The sequence below is a fragment of the Bufo gargarizans genome, chromosome 11 (genome assembly GCF_014858855.1).
Source record: "Bufo gargarizans isolate SCDJY-AF-19 chromosome 11, ASM1485885v1, whole genome shotgun sequence".
Taxonomy (NCBI): Eukaryota; Metazoa; Chordata; class Amphibia; order Anura; family Bufonidae; genus Bufo; species Bufo gargarizans.
In genome coordinates, this window is record NC_058090.1 from 93808797 (window position 1) to 93820534 (window position 11738).

Here is an 11738-nt window from a genome sequence, read left to right on the forward strand (position 1 = left end):
TGCCACGTGCCAGCCAGACTCTGCCACCTTGTTGTGACAGGTAGGTGACCATCACACAGATACACCACTCACAGAGACTGCAGCTGGTCACTGCCTGTTATTACCGTACCTAAAAAAAAAAATTGTCTCACCTCACCTGTCCGTTTTTCCTCACTCCTCAGGCTCAGTCCAGTCCACCACAGGCAGGAGAAGAATCGCTCCACCACCAGCAGCCAGCAGTGTTACTTTTTCTGTTGATCTCGTGGCAGGCTTTAGGCTTAGTCACTCAAATTTTTTTATTTATTTTTTTCAAACTGACAGAGTTTGACAACATCATCGTCACGTCAAGACTTGTGTCATCCCTACTCACAAATTCACATAGATGCCTGGCATGCATTGCATTTGCTAGTAAATAAAAATGGCAGAAGTAGAACAAAAGGAACGAGAGATAAAAAATGCACCTAGCTTTTTAAAAGCAAACATCTGGGAACATTTTGGCTTTTATGAAAAAAGTAGGAAGCACGAATTGGACAAGTCATACGCTGTGTGTAAAATCTGTCACACAAAAATTAAATATCTAGGGAATACTACTAATCTGAGAAACCACGTCAGCCGTTTTCACCCAGAAATGCTAAAACCTACCACCACCACCACCACCAAGGAAATGAACCCAGATCAGCCAAGAATTGATGCAATGTTACAGTCAACTTTGCCGCCCAACTCTGAAAAGGTAAAGAGAATAACAAAAGCTGTGGCAGCTTTCATAGCGAAGGACCTGCGCCCTTACTCTGTTGTGGAAAACAGTGGGTTTCGCTACCTTTTGAAGACGATAGAGCCGCGTTACAAGATCCCGTCACGAAGTCACTTTACAGAAAACGTCATACCTGCACTCTACCACGAAACCAAAGCTAAGATAATTGCATCAATGAGCCAAGCAAGTCGAGTCGCAATAACGTGTGATTCCTGGACTTCAGTCACGACAGAGTCTTATGTTACAATAACAGCACATTACGTTAGTAAGGACTGGCAGATTTTGTCGCATGTACTGCAAACGAGAGCCATTTATGAGTCTCACACGGGTGCTCATCTGGCAGAGCTACTTTCTCATGTTGTGGAAGAATGGCAGCTGTCCGATAAATCTGTAGTGCTTGTGACCGACAACGCGTCAAACATGATAGTTGCAGCTCAAGTTGGAAAATTCCCCCATGTGAAATGCTTCGCCCATACACTGAATCTTGCATCCCAGCGAGCGTTGAAACAAGTGGCCACTCTCTCTAGGCTTCTTGGCAGAGTACGTCGGATATCCACATTCTTTCACCGCAGCACTAGAGCAAGCCACTGTCTAAAAGAGAAACAGAAATGTCTTGGCCTGAAGAATCATAAGCTGATAACTGATGTGGCAACAAGATGGAACAGTGCATACGACATGGTCGAGAGGTTCTTGGAACAACAACCTGCAGTCTGTGCCACCTTGCTGTCTCCAGAAGTCAGAAGAGGAGAGTCCGATCTCTGCACTCTAAACGAAACAGATGTGTCAAATGCAGAGGACGCCGTGAGTGCATTAAAGCCAATGAAGGATGCAACCATGCTGATGTCAGAAGAGCGCAATCCAACAGTTTCTCTCATTGCCCCTATAAATGCACAACTTCTCCAGAGCATGACAGACACGATGGGAGACACACCCATGATCCATGAGATCAAGAATTCTATTAGAACAGATCTCCAGAAGAGGTACAGCAGTGAGGCCGAGAAGAAGATCCTTCATACAGCCTCTGCACTGGATCCTCGCTTTAAGGGACTGCCTTTCATCCTCACAGATGAAGAAAGATTGGAGATATTTAAAGGAGTCACTGAGGAAGCTGCATCCTTGGAGGTAATTAAATTAATTTGAAGAATTCCATCATGTTTCTTCTTGAAACGACAGTAGCACTACCACGCTTCTGAATCTGATGCGGTGCGGGAACTGTACTGTCCGTTTCCTGTGCTTTTTCATCACCCCATCAGAATCAAAGGCATTGACATTTGTGTTTTTACTTATTGTTTTTTTTCCGTTTCTTTTTTGTTCAAACACAGATTACATCAGATGAGAGTGAGAGGACACAAGAGGATCATCAAGTGCCTAGAAGAAAACAAACTCTGGAAGAAGAGGACAGTTCACCCATCGAAGACAACCATTCTGAATCTCCACCATCTCCTCCCAAAAAGGCCAGATCGCTGCTCGTGAGTTTGCTGGGACAGTCTTTCACTGACACTGAAGGTACAATAGAACCCAAAAAGACCCCCTATGCCAAGGCTGAAGAGGAAATGGAAAACTATTGTAAAGCCCCACCTCTGCCTCTCACTGAGGACCCTTTGAACTGGTGGCGTGAGCATGAGGTCATATTTCCCCTCCTTTCTCGGCTGTCAAAGCAATACTTGTGTATCCCAGGTACAAGCGTGTCTGCAGAGCGGGTTTTCTTCACTGCAGGAGATGTGGTAACTGCAAAAAGAAGCGCCCTCAAACCAGACCATGTAGATCAATTGGTGTTCTTACAGAAAAATCTACATGTTCCCAAATGCTGAGCAGTGTTTTTAATTTTATAGATTTTGTTTATAGCATTGTCTCTGCCACTGAAATTTTTTATTTCTCTGTCTCCCCTGCCAGACTCCCCTTTTCCCTTCCCCTCCCCTTTTCCCCCTTCCCCTTCCCCTTCCCCTCCCCTTTTCCCTTTCCCTCCCCTTTTCCCTTTCCCTCCGCTTTTCCCTTTCCCTTTCCCTCCCCTTTTCCCTTTCCCTCTCCCTCCCCTTTTCCCTTTCCCTCTCCCTCCCCTTTTCCCTTTCCCTCTCCCTCCCCTTTTTCCCTCTCTCTCCTCCTTTCCTTTTTTTTCCCCTCTCTCCTCCTTCTTTCCTCCCTCTCTCCTCATTCTTTCCTTCCTCCCTCTCTCCTATAACACAGTCACTGACTGTGTTATAGGTTCACTGACTCACTGTGATGTTTTACAGTCAGGAACTGAAGTGCTCCTTTTTTTGTAGGTACTGTTTAATATTATATAATATATAATATATATTATATGGTAAAACTATTGTAAAACTTATAAACTAACTGCACCAGCCAGGCCAGCACAACAGTTTAATGTTACAGAGACACTGACAGTACTGTTTTAAATAAATACTGTTGTCTGCTGCACAGTATTTGTTCATTCAGACTTTGCTATATGATATGCAGGGAACTTGGTATGATTTGTTTAAATAGCAGATACAAATAAATATTTTTGTGCAATTTCTGACTGATTGAATTAATTTTTTGATGTAAAATTGAAAAACAAGGGGACTTGGGTAATAATCTTGATGCATCGTGATGCATCGCCGAATCGAATCGAATCGTGGACTTGATAATCGTAATCGCATCGAATCGTGAGACGAGTGAAGATGCGCAGCCCTGTGTAGTATATTACCCTATTGTATACTGCACCTGCAGTAAAGCACCCTATAGTATACAGCACCCCACAGCATGCAGTATAGCACCCTATAGTATACAGCACCCTGCAGTATGCAGTATAGCAGCCTATAGGGTACAGCACCCCACAGTATGCAGAATAGCACCCCGCAGTAAAGCACCCTATAGTATACAGCACCCCACAGTATGCAGTATAGCACCCTATAGTATACAGCACCCTACAGTATGCAGTATAGCACCTTATAGTATACAGCACCCCACAGTAAAGCACCCTATAGTATACAGCACCCCATAGTATGCAGTATAGAAACCTATAGTATACAGCACACCACAGTATGCAGTAAAGCACCCTATAGTATTCAGCACCCTACAGTATGCAGTATAGCACCCTATAGTATACAGAACACCATAGTATGCAGTACAGCACCCTATAGTATACAGCACACCATAGTATGCAGTATAGCACCCTACAGTATACAGCACCCCACAGTATGTAGTATTGCACCCTACAGTAAGACCTTTGATTAACTCATAACCATGTGACCAGTAATATCGTTATGTTACTGGTGACATGGTGATGTCATCTAAGGTCCTTTCTCCTAAGAGAATCCCAGTTCTGACTCTCTAACAGTTCGCTACTTGGAGTTCCCGCACCCAGGCAGGCATGGCAGCACCCCCTTGCTTGTGTAGCTCACAGCCTGACACCTGGGGCGGACCGCCCCCACCACCCTAGGCACGCCACTCTGTCATTGAATTTGCGAGCAGTGAACAGAGGTGCTCAAGAGGCAGCTGCCCCTTTTTCCCCGCATTAAACACAGCCCTGATTATATATGTACAGCTGGTAGAAGTTATATATCTTCTTCTATATAGTGATATGGACCATGCTGGTATAACCTGGGCATCTCCTATATATAATTACGGTATATATGTACAGCAGGTATAAGCTATATATTTTCTTGTATATAGTGATGTGGACTTGATAATCGTAATCGCATCGAATCGTGAGACGAGTGAAGATGCGCAGCCCTGTGTAGTATATTACCCTATTGTATACTGCACCTGCAGTAAAGCACCCTATAGTATACAGCACCCCACAGCATGCAGTATAGCACCCTATAGTATACAGCACCCTGCAGTATGCAGTATAGCAGCCTATAGGGTACAGCACCCCACAGTATGCAGAATAGCACCCCGCAGTAAAGCACCCTATAGTATACAGCACCCCACAGTATGCAGTATAGCACCCTATAGTATACAGCACCCTACAGTATGCAGTATAGCACCCTATAGTATACTGCACCCCGCAGTATGCAGTATAGCACCCTATAGGGTACAGCACCCCACAGTATGCAGAATAGCACCCCGCAGTAAAGCACCCTATAGTATACAGCACCCCACAGTATGCAGTATAGCACCCTATAGTATACAGCACCCTACAGTATGCAGTATAGCACCTTATAGTATACAGCACCCCACAGTAAAGCACCCTATAGTATACAGCACCCCATAGTATGCAGTATAGAAACCTATAGTATACAGCACACCACAGTATGCAGTAAAGCACCCTATAGTATTCAGCACCCTACAGTATGCAGTATAGCACCCTATAGTATACAGAACACCATAGTATGCAGTACAGCACCCTATAGTATACAGCACACCATAGTATGCAGTATAGCACCCTACAGTATACAGCACCCCACAGTATGTAGTATTGCACCCTACAGTAAGACCTTTGATTAACTCATAACCATGTGACCAGTAATATCGTTATGTTACTGGTGACATGGTGATGTCATCTAAGGTCCTTTCTCCTAAGAGAATCCCAGTTCTGACTCTCTAACAGTTCGCTACTTGGAGTTCCCGCACCCAGGCAGGCATGGCAGCACCCCCTTGCTTGTGTAGCTCACAGCCTGACACCTGGGGCGGACCGCCCCCACCACCCTAGGCACGCCACTCTGTCATTGAATTTGCGAGCAGTGAACAGAGGTGCTCAAGAGGCAGCTGCCCCTTTTTCCCCGCATTAAACACAGCCCTGATTATATATGTACAGCTGGTAGAAGTTATATATCTTCTTCTATATAGTGATATGGACCATGCTGGTATAACCTGGGCATCTCCTATATATAATTACGGTATATATGTACAGCAGGTATAAGCTATATATTTTCTTGTATATAGTGATGTGGACTATGCTGGTATAACCTGGGCATCTCCTGTATATAATTATATATGTACAGCTGGAATAAGTTATACATCTTCTTGTATATAGTGATATGGAGCATGCTGGTATAACCTGGGCATCTCCTGTATATAATTATATATGTACAGCTGGAATAAGTTATACATCTTCTTGTATATAGTGATATGGGCCATGCTGGTATAACCTGGGTATCTCCTGTATATAATTATATATGTACAGCTGGTATAAGTTATACATCTCCTTGTATATAGTGATATGGACCATGCTGGTATAACCTGGGTATCTCCTGTATATAATTATATATGTACAGCTGGTATAAGTTATACATCTTCTTGTATATAGTGATATGGGCCATGCTGGTATAACCTGGGTATCTCCTGTATATAATTATATATGTACAGCTGGTATAAGTTATACATCTTCTTGTATATAGTGATATGGAGCATGCTGGTATAACCTGGGTATCTCCTGTATATAATTATATATGTACAGCTGGTATAAGTTATACATCTTCTTGTATATAGTGATATGGAGCATGCTGGTATAACCTGGGCATCTCCTGTATATAATTATATATGTACAGCTGGAATAAGTTATACATCTTCTTGTATATAGTCATATGGACCATGCTGGTATATCCTGGGCATCTCCTGTATTATATTATATATGTACAGCTACTATAAATTATAGATATATGTTTTGGGTTTTTTTCATACCAAAAACGTAGCGCAGCTGCGATGGGTGGCAGCACCTTGAAGGCCCAGGCCAATTTCTTCGCATTTCCCTTTTTACTCTCTGCCTTGACGGAGCTTGTTGTTTTTAAAGGCACAATGTAATATTAAGAAAGATGTAGTGAGAAGCGGTAAAACTAAAATGCTACTATCACATCTATTTAGATTTTCTTGTTTTTTCTTTTTATCTCCATATTCCACCCCCCCCATCTGTAGTTTTTATTGACCCCATTCTGAGGTGTGTGACCTTTTTGATTAGTTTTTATTCATAGATATACTGACAAGTAAATTCCATATATGGGTAATTGTCAGTTTAAAACGTAACCTTTAATTAAAATGTACACAAAAAAACACATGTTCCATAAACACAAAATAATTAATGAAGAGCGGCACCTTGGTGTATGGCAACAGCAACTAGGATAATAGAAGTACCACAGTTATCCTACCGCGTCCTGGAGTTAGCACAGGCAGGGCCATCTTTAATATTGATTGGACCCTGGGTTAAATTTACTTGGGCCCCCTGGATCCCGCCTTCCCACACCTTAGCATGCAATCACGCCCTCCACCACAACACACACACAAAGAAAAATCCACACATCTGGTAGAGTACAAAGAATGACTGTAAATACTTCCAGTTCTGAAGACTCCAGCGGCTCAGGATCAGTGCTCTGGGCAGCTGGGCTCAGGCTGGAAGTGGGCACAGCTCTGCAGGAAGGAGACCGGAGCCTGGCTTACCCTAGCGTTACAGTGCACCCCAGCACCCCATAGTATGCAGTACAGCAGCCTATAGTATACAGCACCCCACAGTATGCAGTAAAGCAACCTATAGTATACAGCACCCCACAGTTTGCAGTATAGCACCATATAGTATACAGCACCCCATAGTATGCAATGTAGCACCCTATAGTGTACAGCACCCCATACTATACAGTATACAGCACCTCACAGTATACAGTAGAGCAGTATAGCACTCCACAATATACAGCACCCCACAGTATACAGCACCCCATAGTATACAGCAGAGCAGTATAGAACCCCACAGTATACAGCACCGAAACAGTATACAGCACCTCACGGTATACAGCACCTCAAACTATACAGAATACAGCATCTCACAGTATACAGCACCCCACAGTATACAGTAGAGCAGTATAGCACCCCACAATATACAGCACCCCACAGTATACAGTAGATCAGTATAGCACCCCACAGTATACAGCACCCCACAGTATACAGTAAAGCAGTATAGCACCCCACAGTATACAGCAACCCAACGGTATACAGCCCCCCACAGTATACAACACTCTATAGTATACAGTAGAGCAGTACAGCAAGCCCACAGTATACAACACCCCACAGTATACAGTAAAGCAGTATACAGCACCCCACAGTATACAGTAGAGCAGTATACAGCACCCCACAGTATACAGTAGAGCAGTATAGCATCCCACAATATACAGAACCCCACAGTATACAGCACCCCACAGTATACAGTAAAGCAGTATAGCACCCCACAGTATACAGCAACCCAACGGTATACAGCACCCCACAGTAGAGCAGTATAGCACCCAACAGTATACAGCACCCCAAACTATACAGAATACAGCACCTCACAGTATACAGTATACAGCACCCCACAGTATAGCCCCCAACAATATACAGCACCCACAGTATACAGCACCCCAGGTATACAGTAAAGCAGTTTAGCACCCCACAGTATACAGCAACCCAATGGTATACAGCACCCCACAGTATGCAGTAGAACAGTATAGCACCCCACAGTATACAGCATCCCACAGTATACAGTAGAGCAGTATAGCACCCCACAGTATACAGCACCCTACAGTGTACAGCACCCCACAGTGTACAGTAGAGCAGTATAACACACCACAATATACAGCACCCCACAGTATACAGTAGCGTACAGTATATTAGTATAACAGCCCCTGTCACCTTTTCCAGTAATCTTTACAAAAAAAGCTCCACAGTTAAAGAGGACCTTTCACCGATCTAAGTATACAGACGTGGAGAGCGGCGCCCGGGTTTCTCACTGCACTTACTATTATCCCTGGGTGCCGCTCCGTTCTCCCGCTATGCCCTCCAGTATCTTCGGAGTTTATTTTCTCCCATGCTGTGAGCTCTGCGATGCGATTGTCCAGCGCTACAGCAGAACAAGGGCAGACTCCGCCTACCATAACTTAATGACAGAAATCTCCGCCTACCATAATTTAGTGACCGAAGATACCGGAGGGCATAGTGGGAGTGGCGCCCAGGGATAATAGTAAGTGCAGTGAGATCCCCGGGTGCCGCTCTCCATTTCTGTATACTTAGTTCACAATGTCAGGATCGGTGAAAGGTCCTCTTTAAGGCAAACTTCTCTTGCAGCAACTCTCCTGGTAAAAAGGACCTTTGATTACCTCATAGCTATGTGACCAGTAATATTGCTAGGTTACTGGTCACATGGTGATGATGTCATCTAAGGTCCTCTCTCCTAAGAGAATCACAGTTCTCGCAGTCCGCTGCCTGGAGCATGGCATGGCAGCACCCCCTTATGTAGCTGACAGCCTGACACCCGGGGCAGTGGCCAGCAGGGCTCAAGAGGGAGCTGCCTTTGGCCCCCCAGGAGCTACTGGGCCCAGGGCAGCTGCCCCTTTTGCCCCTTGCTAAAGACAGCCCTGAGCACAGGGATGTTAGGGTGGTCCTTCTTGTTATGATTTGGATCGCCTGCTGGTGCCACTGATGGAAAGTTATGACCTGAGTCCTTTGGATGCAATAACAGGGAAGGAGGGAACGGATACTGTCCCTAGTACTCCCAGCAGGGGGGGTGCTATGCTGACCCTGAAAAAGCCTACTTACTGAGCACCCGTCCTGACAAGGACGGCCCCGTCCGGAAGCTGTCCCTCAGGCTAAAAGCCCTATTCAGCTCTAATGTTCATTCCCTCCCCACATGCACATTTTGCAGCTTCTCATCAGGGGACTCATCAGGTGCCACTGGGGGTTTATCCAATGGCACCCATCGTTGTGTACTATGCTCGGACTCCCTACACTATCAGCTATAGGACTGTTTTTATTTTTTTCTTGAGCCCACATTTGTCTCCCCTGATGATCTGCTGGGTACAGCCCCACAGTGCTGCTGGCCACGTGCGAGTCACACCCAGCTATGGCAGCCGTGGTTTGGGTGCACATGGCCAGCCTTAGATTTGGGCCGTACGTGTAACGGAGAGTTAGAGGGGTCTAGTAGGCCATGAGCCTGCTGCCATCACATTTACAGCCTACATGTTGGCAAATACTCCAAAGTTATCCAGAGGCCAAAGAAGTTTACCTTGCAGTATGGAATAGTATAGCAGACGGCACTATTTCATGCAAAGGTATACAGTAAGAAAAAACATATACCACGTTATACTTTTTTCTTTACCCTAGGAGCCTATGGGTGATGTCATGCAGTATGCTTATATAATGGCTTACACTGCAGCCTTCAATGTTGGCTCTAAGGGGTCATTTATTAAGACTGGCCATTTAGACACCGGTCTTGATAAGGTCCTGGGCTGGCGGTGGATCCGCTGGAGGTATGAAGAGGCGCCGGCCTCCTAATATTGACCAGGACCACATAGACTATAATGGGACAGTAAAGTTCAGATGCCTGGGATTATCACTGCAGTCTGGTAATCTGTATTTTCTTTCTATTTTGCAGTGCTTCTAGTGTTTATCTCATCCACTTTGGCCGAAAGCCAGAACACTATATCTGCAGCTTTTTCTTCAAGTATCAGCATACATTTTAGGCCATGCGAACCCCAACACAGGTATAAGATTATTGTTACCCGTAGTAACATGCTCGTCCACATCTTCTGCGATGGTTCACCCCAAATTCCAGATAAGTTTAACGATAGGATGACGGTGAATGAATCAAGTGGATATGTCACCATAGCGGATATAACCTGGAGCGATGCCGGACGTTATAAACTGGTACATATCGACTCCAATGGGAGGAATAAACTCATGAAGGAGATTGAAATTAAGGTTTTAGGTAAGTGGAATCTGACATTATTTCAGGTGAGAGTTTGGATAAGGAAACTGGATTTCACGAGATTCCTTTTAAGGCCTCTTGCACACGACTGTATGCCCTCCGAGACACATGGTCAGTGAGCGGGCCATATGTCCCGGAGCGGCATTGATCGGGAGCGCACAGCATCATAGATTACAATGATTCTGTGCACGTCGGGCCGTCCCCGGGGCTATTGTCCTGCAATCATATGATTTTTATGAGTGCGGGACAATAGTGGCCCAACGTGCACAGCATCATTGTAATCTATGATGCTGTGCGCTCCCGTGCGCAATGTCGATCCGGGATATATGGCCCGCTCACTGACAGTGTGTCTCGGAGGGCATACGGTCGTGTGCAAGAGGCCTAATATTGACAACAAAAGGGTTTGAGCAGCTTTGGTCCCATAAAAGAACCTCAGGGCATTACTCTGACATACAGATGGGTATAGTATTGCGGTACATGGAGGTAGGCCAGTACACTGTGCTCCAAAATATATTATATGCCTATTCATCAAGTATAATTTTCTTATGGCCTTTCTTTTCCACCCTTTAGATCGTGTGTGGATTACGGAACTATACCGCAATAACACAGAAACCGCTATATCTCTTACTGTGGTCTGCACTGGAAAACCAACTACAATCACCTGGACCATGGATGGAGAAGACCTGAGAGACGGGAGCTGGCTGAGCGATGATAACCGGACACTCACCGTTCCGAACAACATCACTGCCTCGTTCACAGTTCATGTCTCCAATCTAGTCAGTGCGGACAGTAAAAATATTACTCCCATAAACGGTAAGTCCTAGGAATAAACTCAGAGCAACGTCCCATAAAATTCCTTTAATTGGGAAAAATGGAACTCAATTCCAGATTCTCAGATCTGAGAATTGTCCAGAAGACAATGAATACAAAAAGAACATCGCCTGCTACCTTCACATCTTCCCTCCTAATCAGAGACGGCCCCTTCCACCCTGGTTCCCATTCCTGGCCCCCAACTATTCACGTGATCCTCCTGGTTCCCATTCCTGGCCCCCCAGTATTTCGCTGATGAGCCATTTAAGTATGGTGAAATGCGTTGGCTGGTGCTTGTAGGTGGTTTGAAGGAAAGGGACGACTAGGTCAGGCCCGAGGTTCCTGCGGCTGGGGGTCGCTCTTTTCAGGGCGAGTGCTCCGACTACAGCCAGTCAGCCATTCCCCCGCTCTAGACTAGACGATGAGGGTCAGAAAAAATTAGGCTGAGCTGAGAAGACAGTAGAGAGCACTCTACGCAATACTTGCCCTGAGAAGCTACCCCCACCGCAAACCAACAACATTTGACTAGGGCACAAGACCATCAAACCCCCCCCC

General features: G+C 45.2%; 1 protein-coding gene across 1 annotated transcript; it reads left to right on the forward strand.

Annotated features, from left to right (window-relative positions):
- Positions 1–292: 292 nt before the first annotated feature.
- Positions 293–2604, forward strand: LOC122921480 (E3 SUMO-protein ligase ZBED1-like). Its single transcript, XM_044271464.1, has 2 exons — positions 293–1852; positions 2053–2604. Exons 1-2 carry the CDS (start codon positions 398–400, stop codon positions 2539–2541), a joined length of 1944 nt encoding a protein of 647 aa, XP_044127399.1. The 5' UTR covers positions 293–397; the 3' UTR covers positions 2542–2604.
- Positions 2605–11738: the final 9134 nt, after the last annotated feature.

Bases quoted from the DNA above. Each gene is read 5' to 3' on its own strand.
- LOC122921480 (XM_044271464.1), top strand. From the start codon at position 398: ATGGCAGAAGTAGAACAAAAGGAACGAGAGATAAAAAATGCACCTAGC. The intron at 1,853-2,052 runs GTAATTAAATTA...GTTCAAACACAG, and splicing joins AGGAAGCTGCATCCTTGGAG to ATTACATCAGATGAGAGTGA.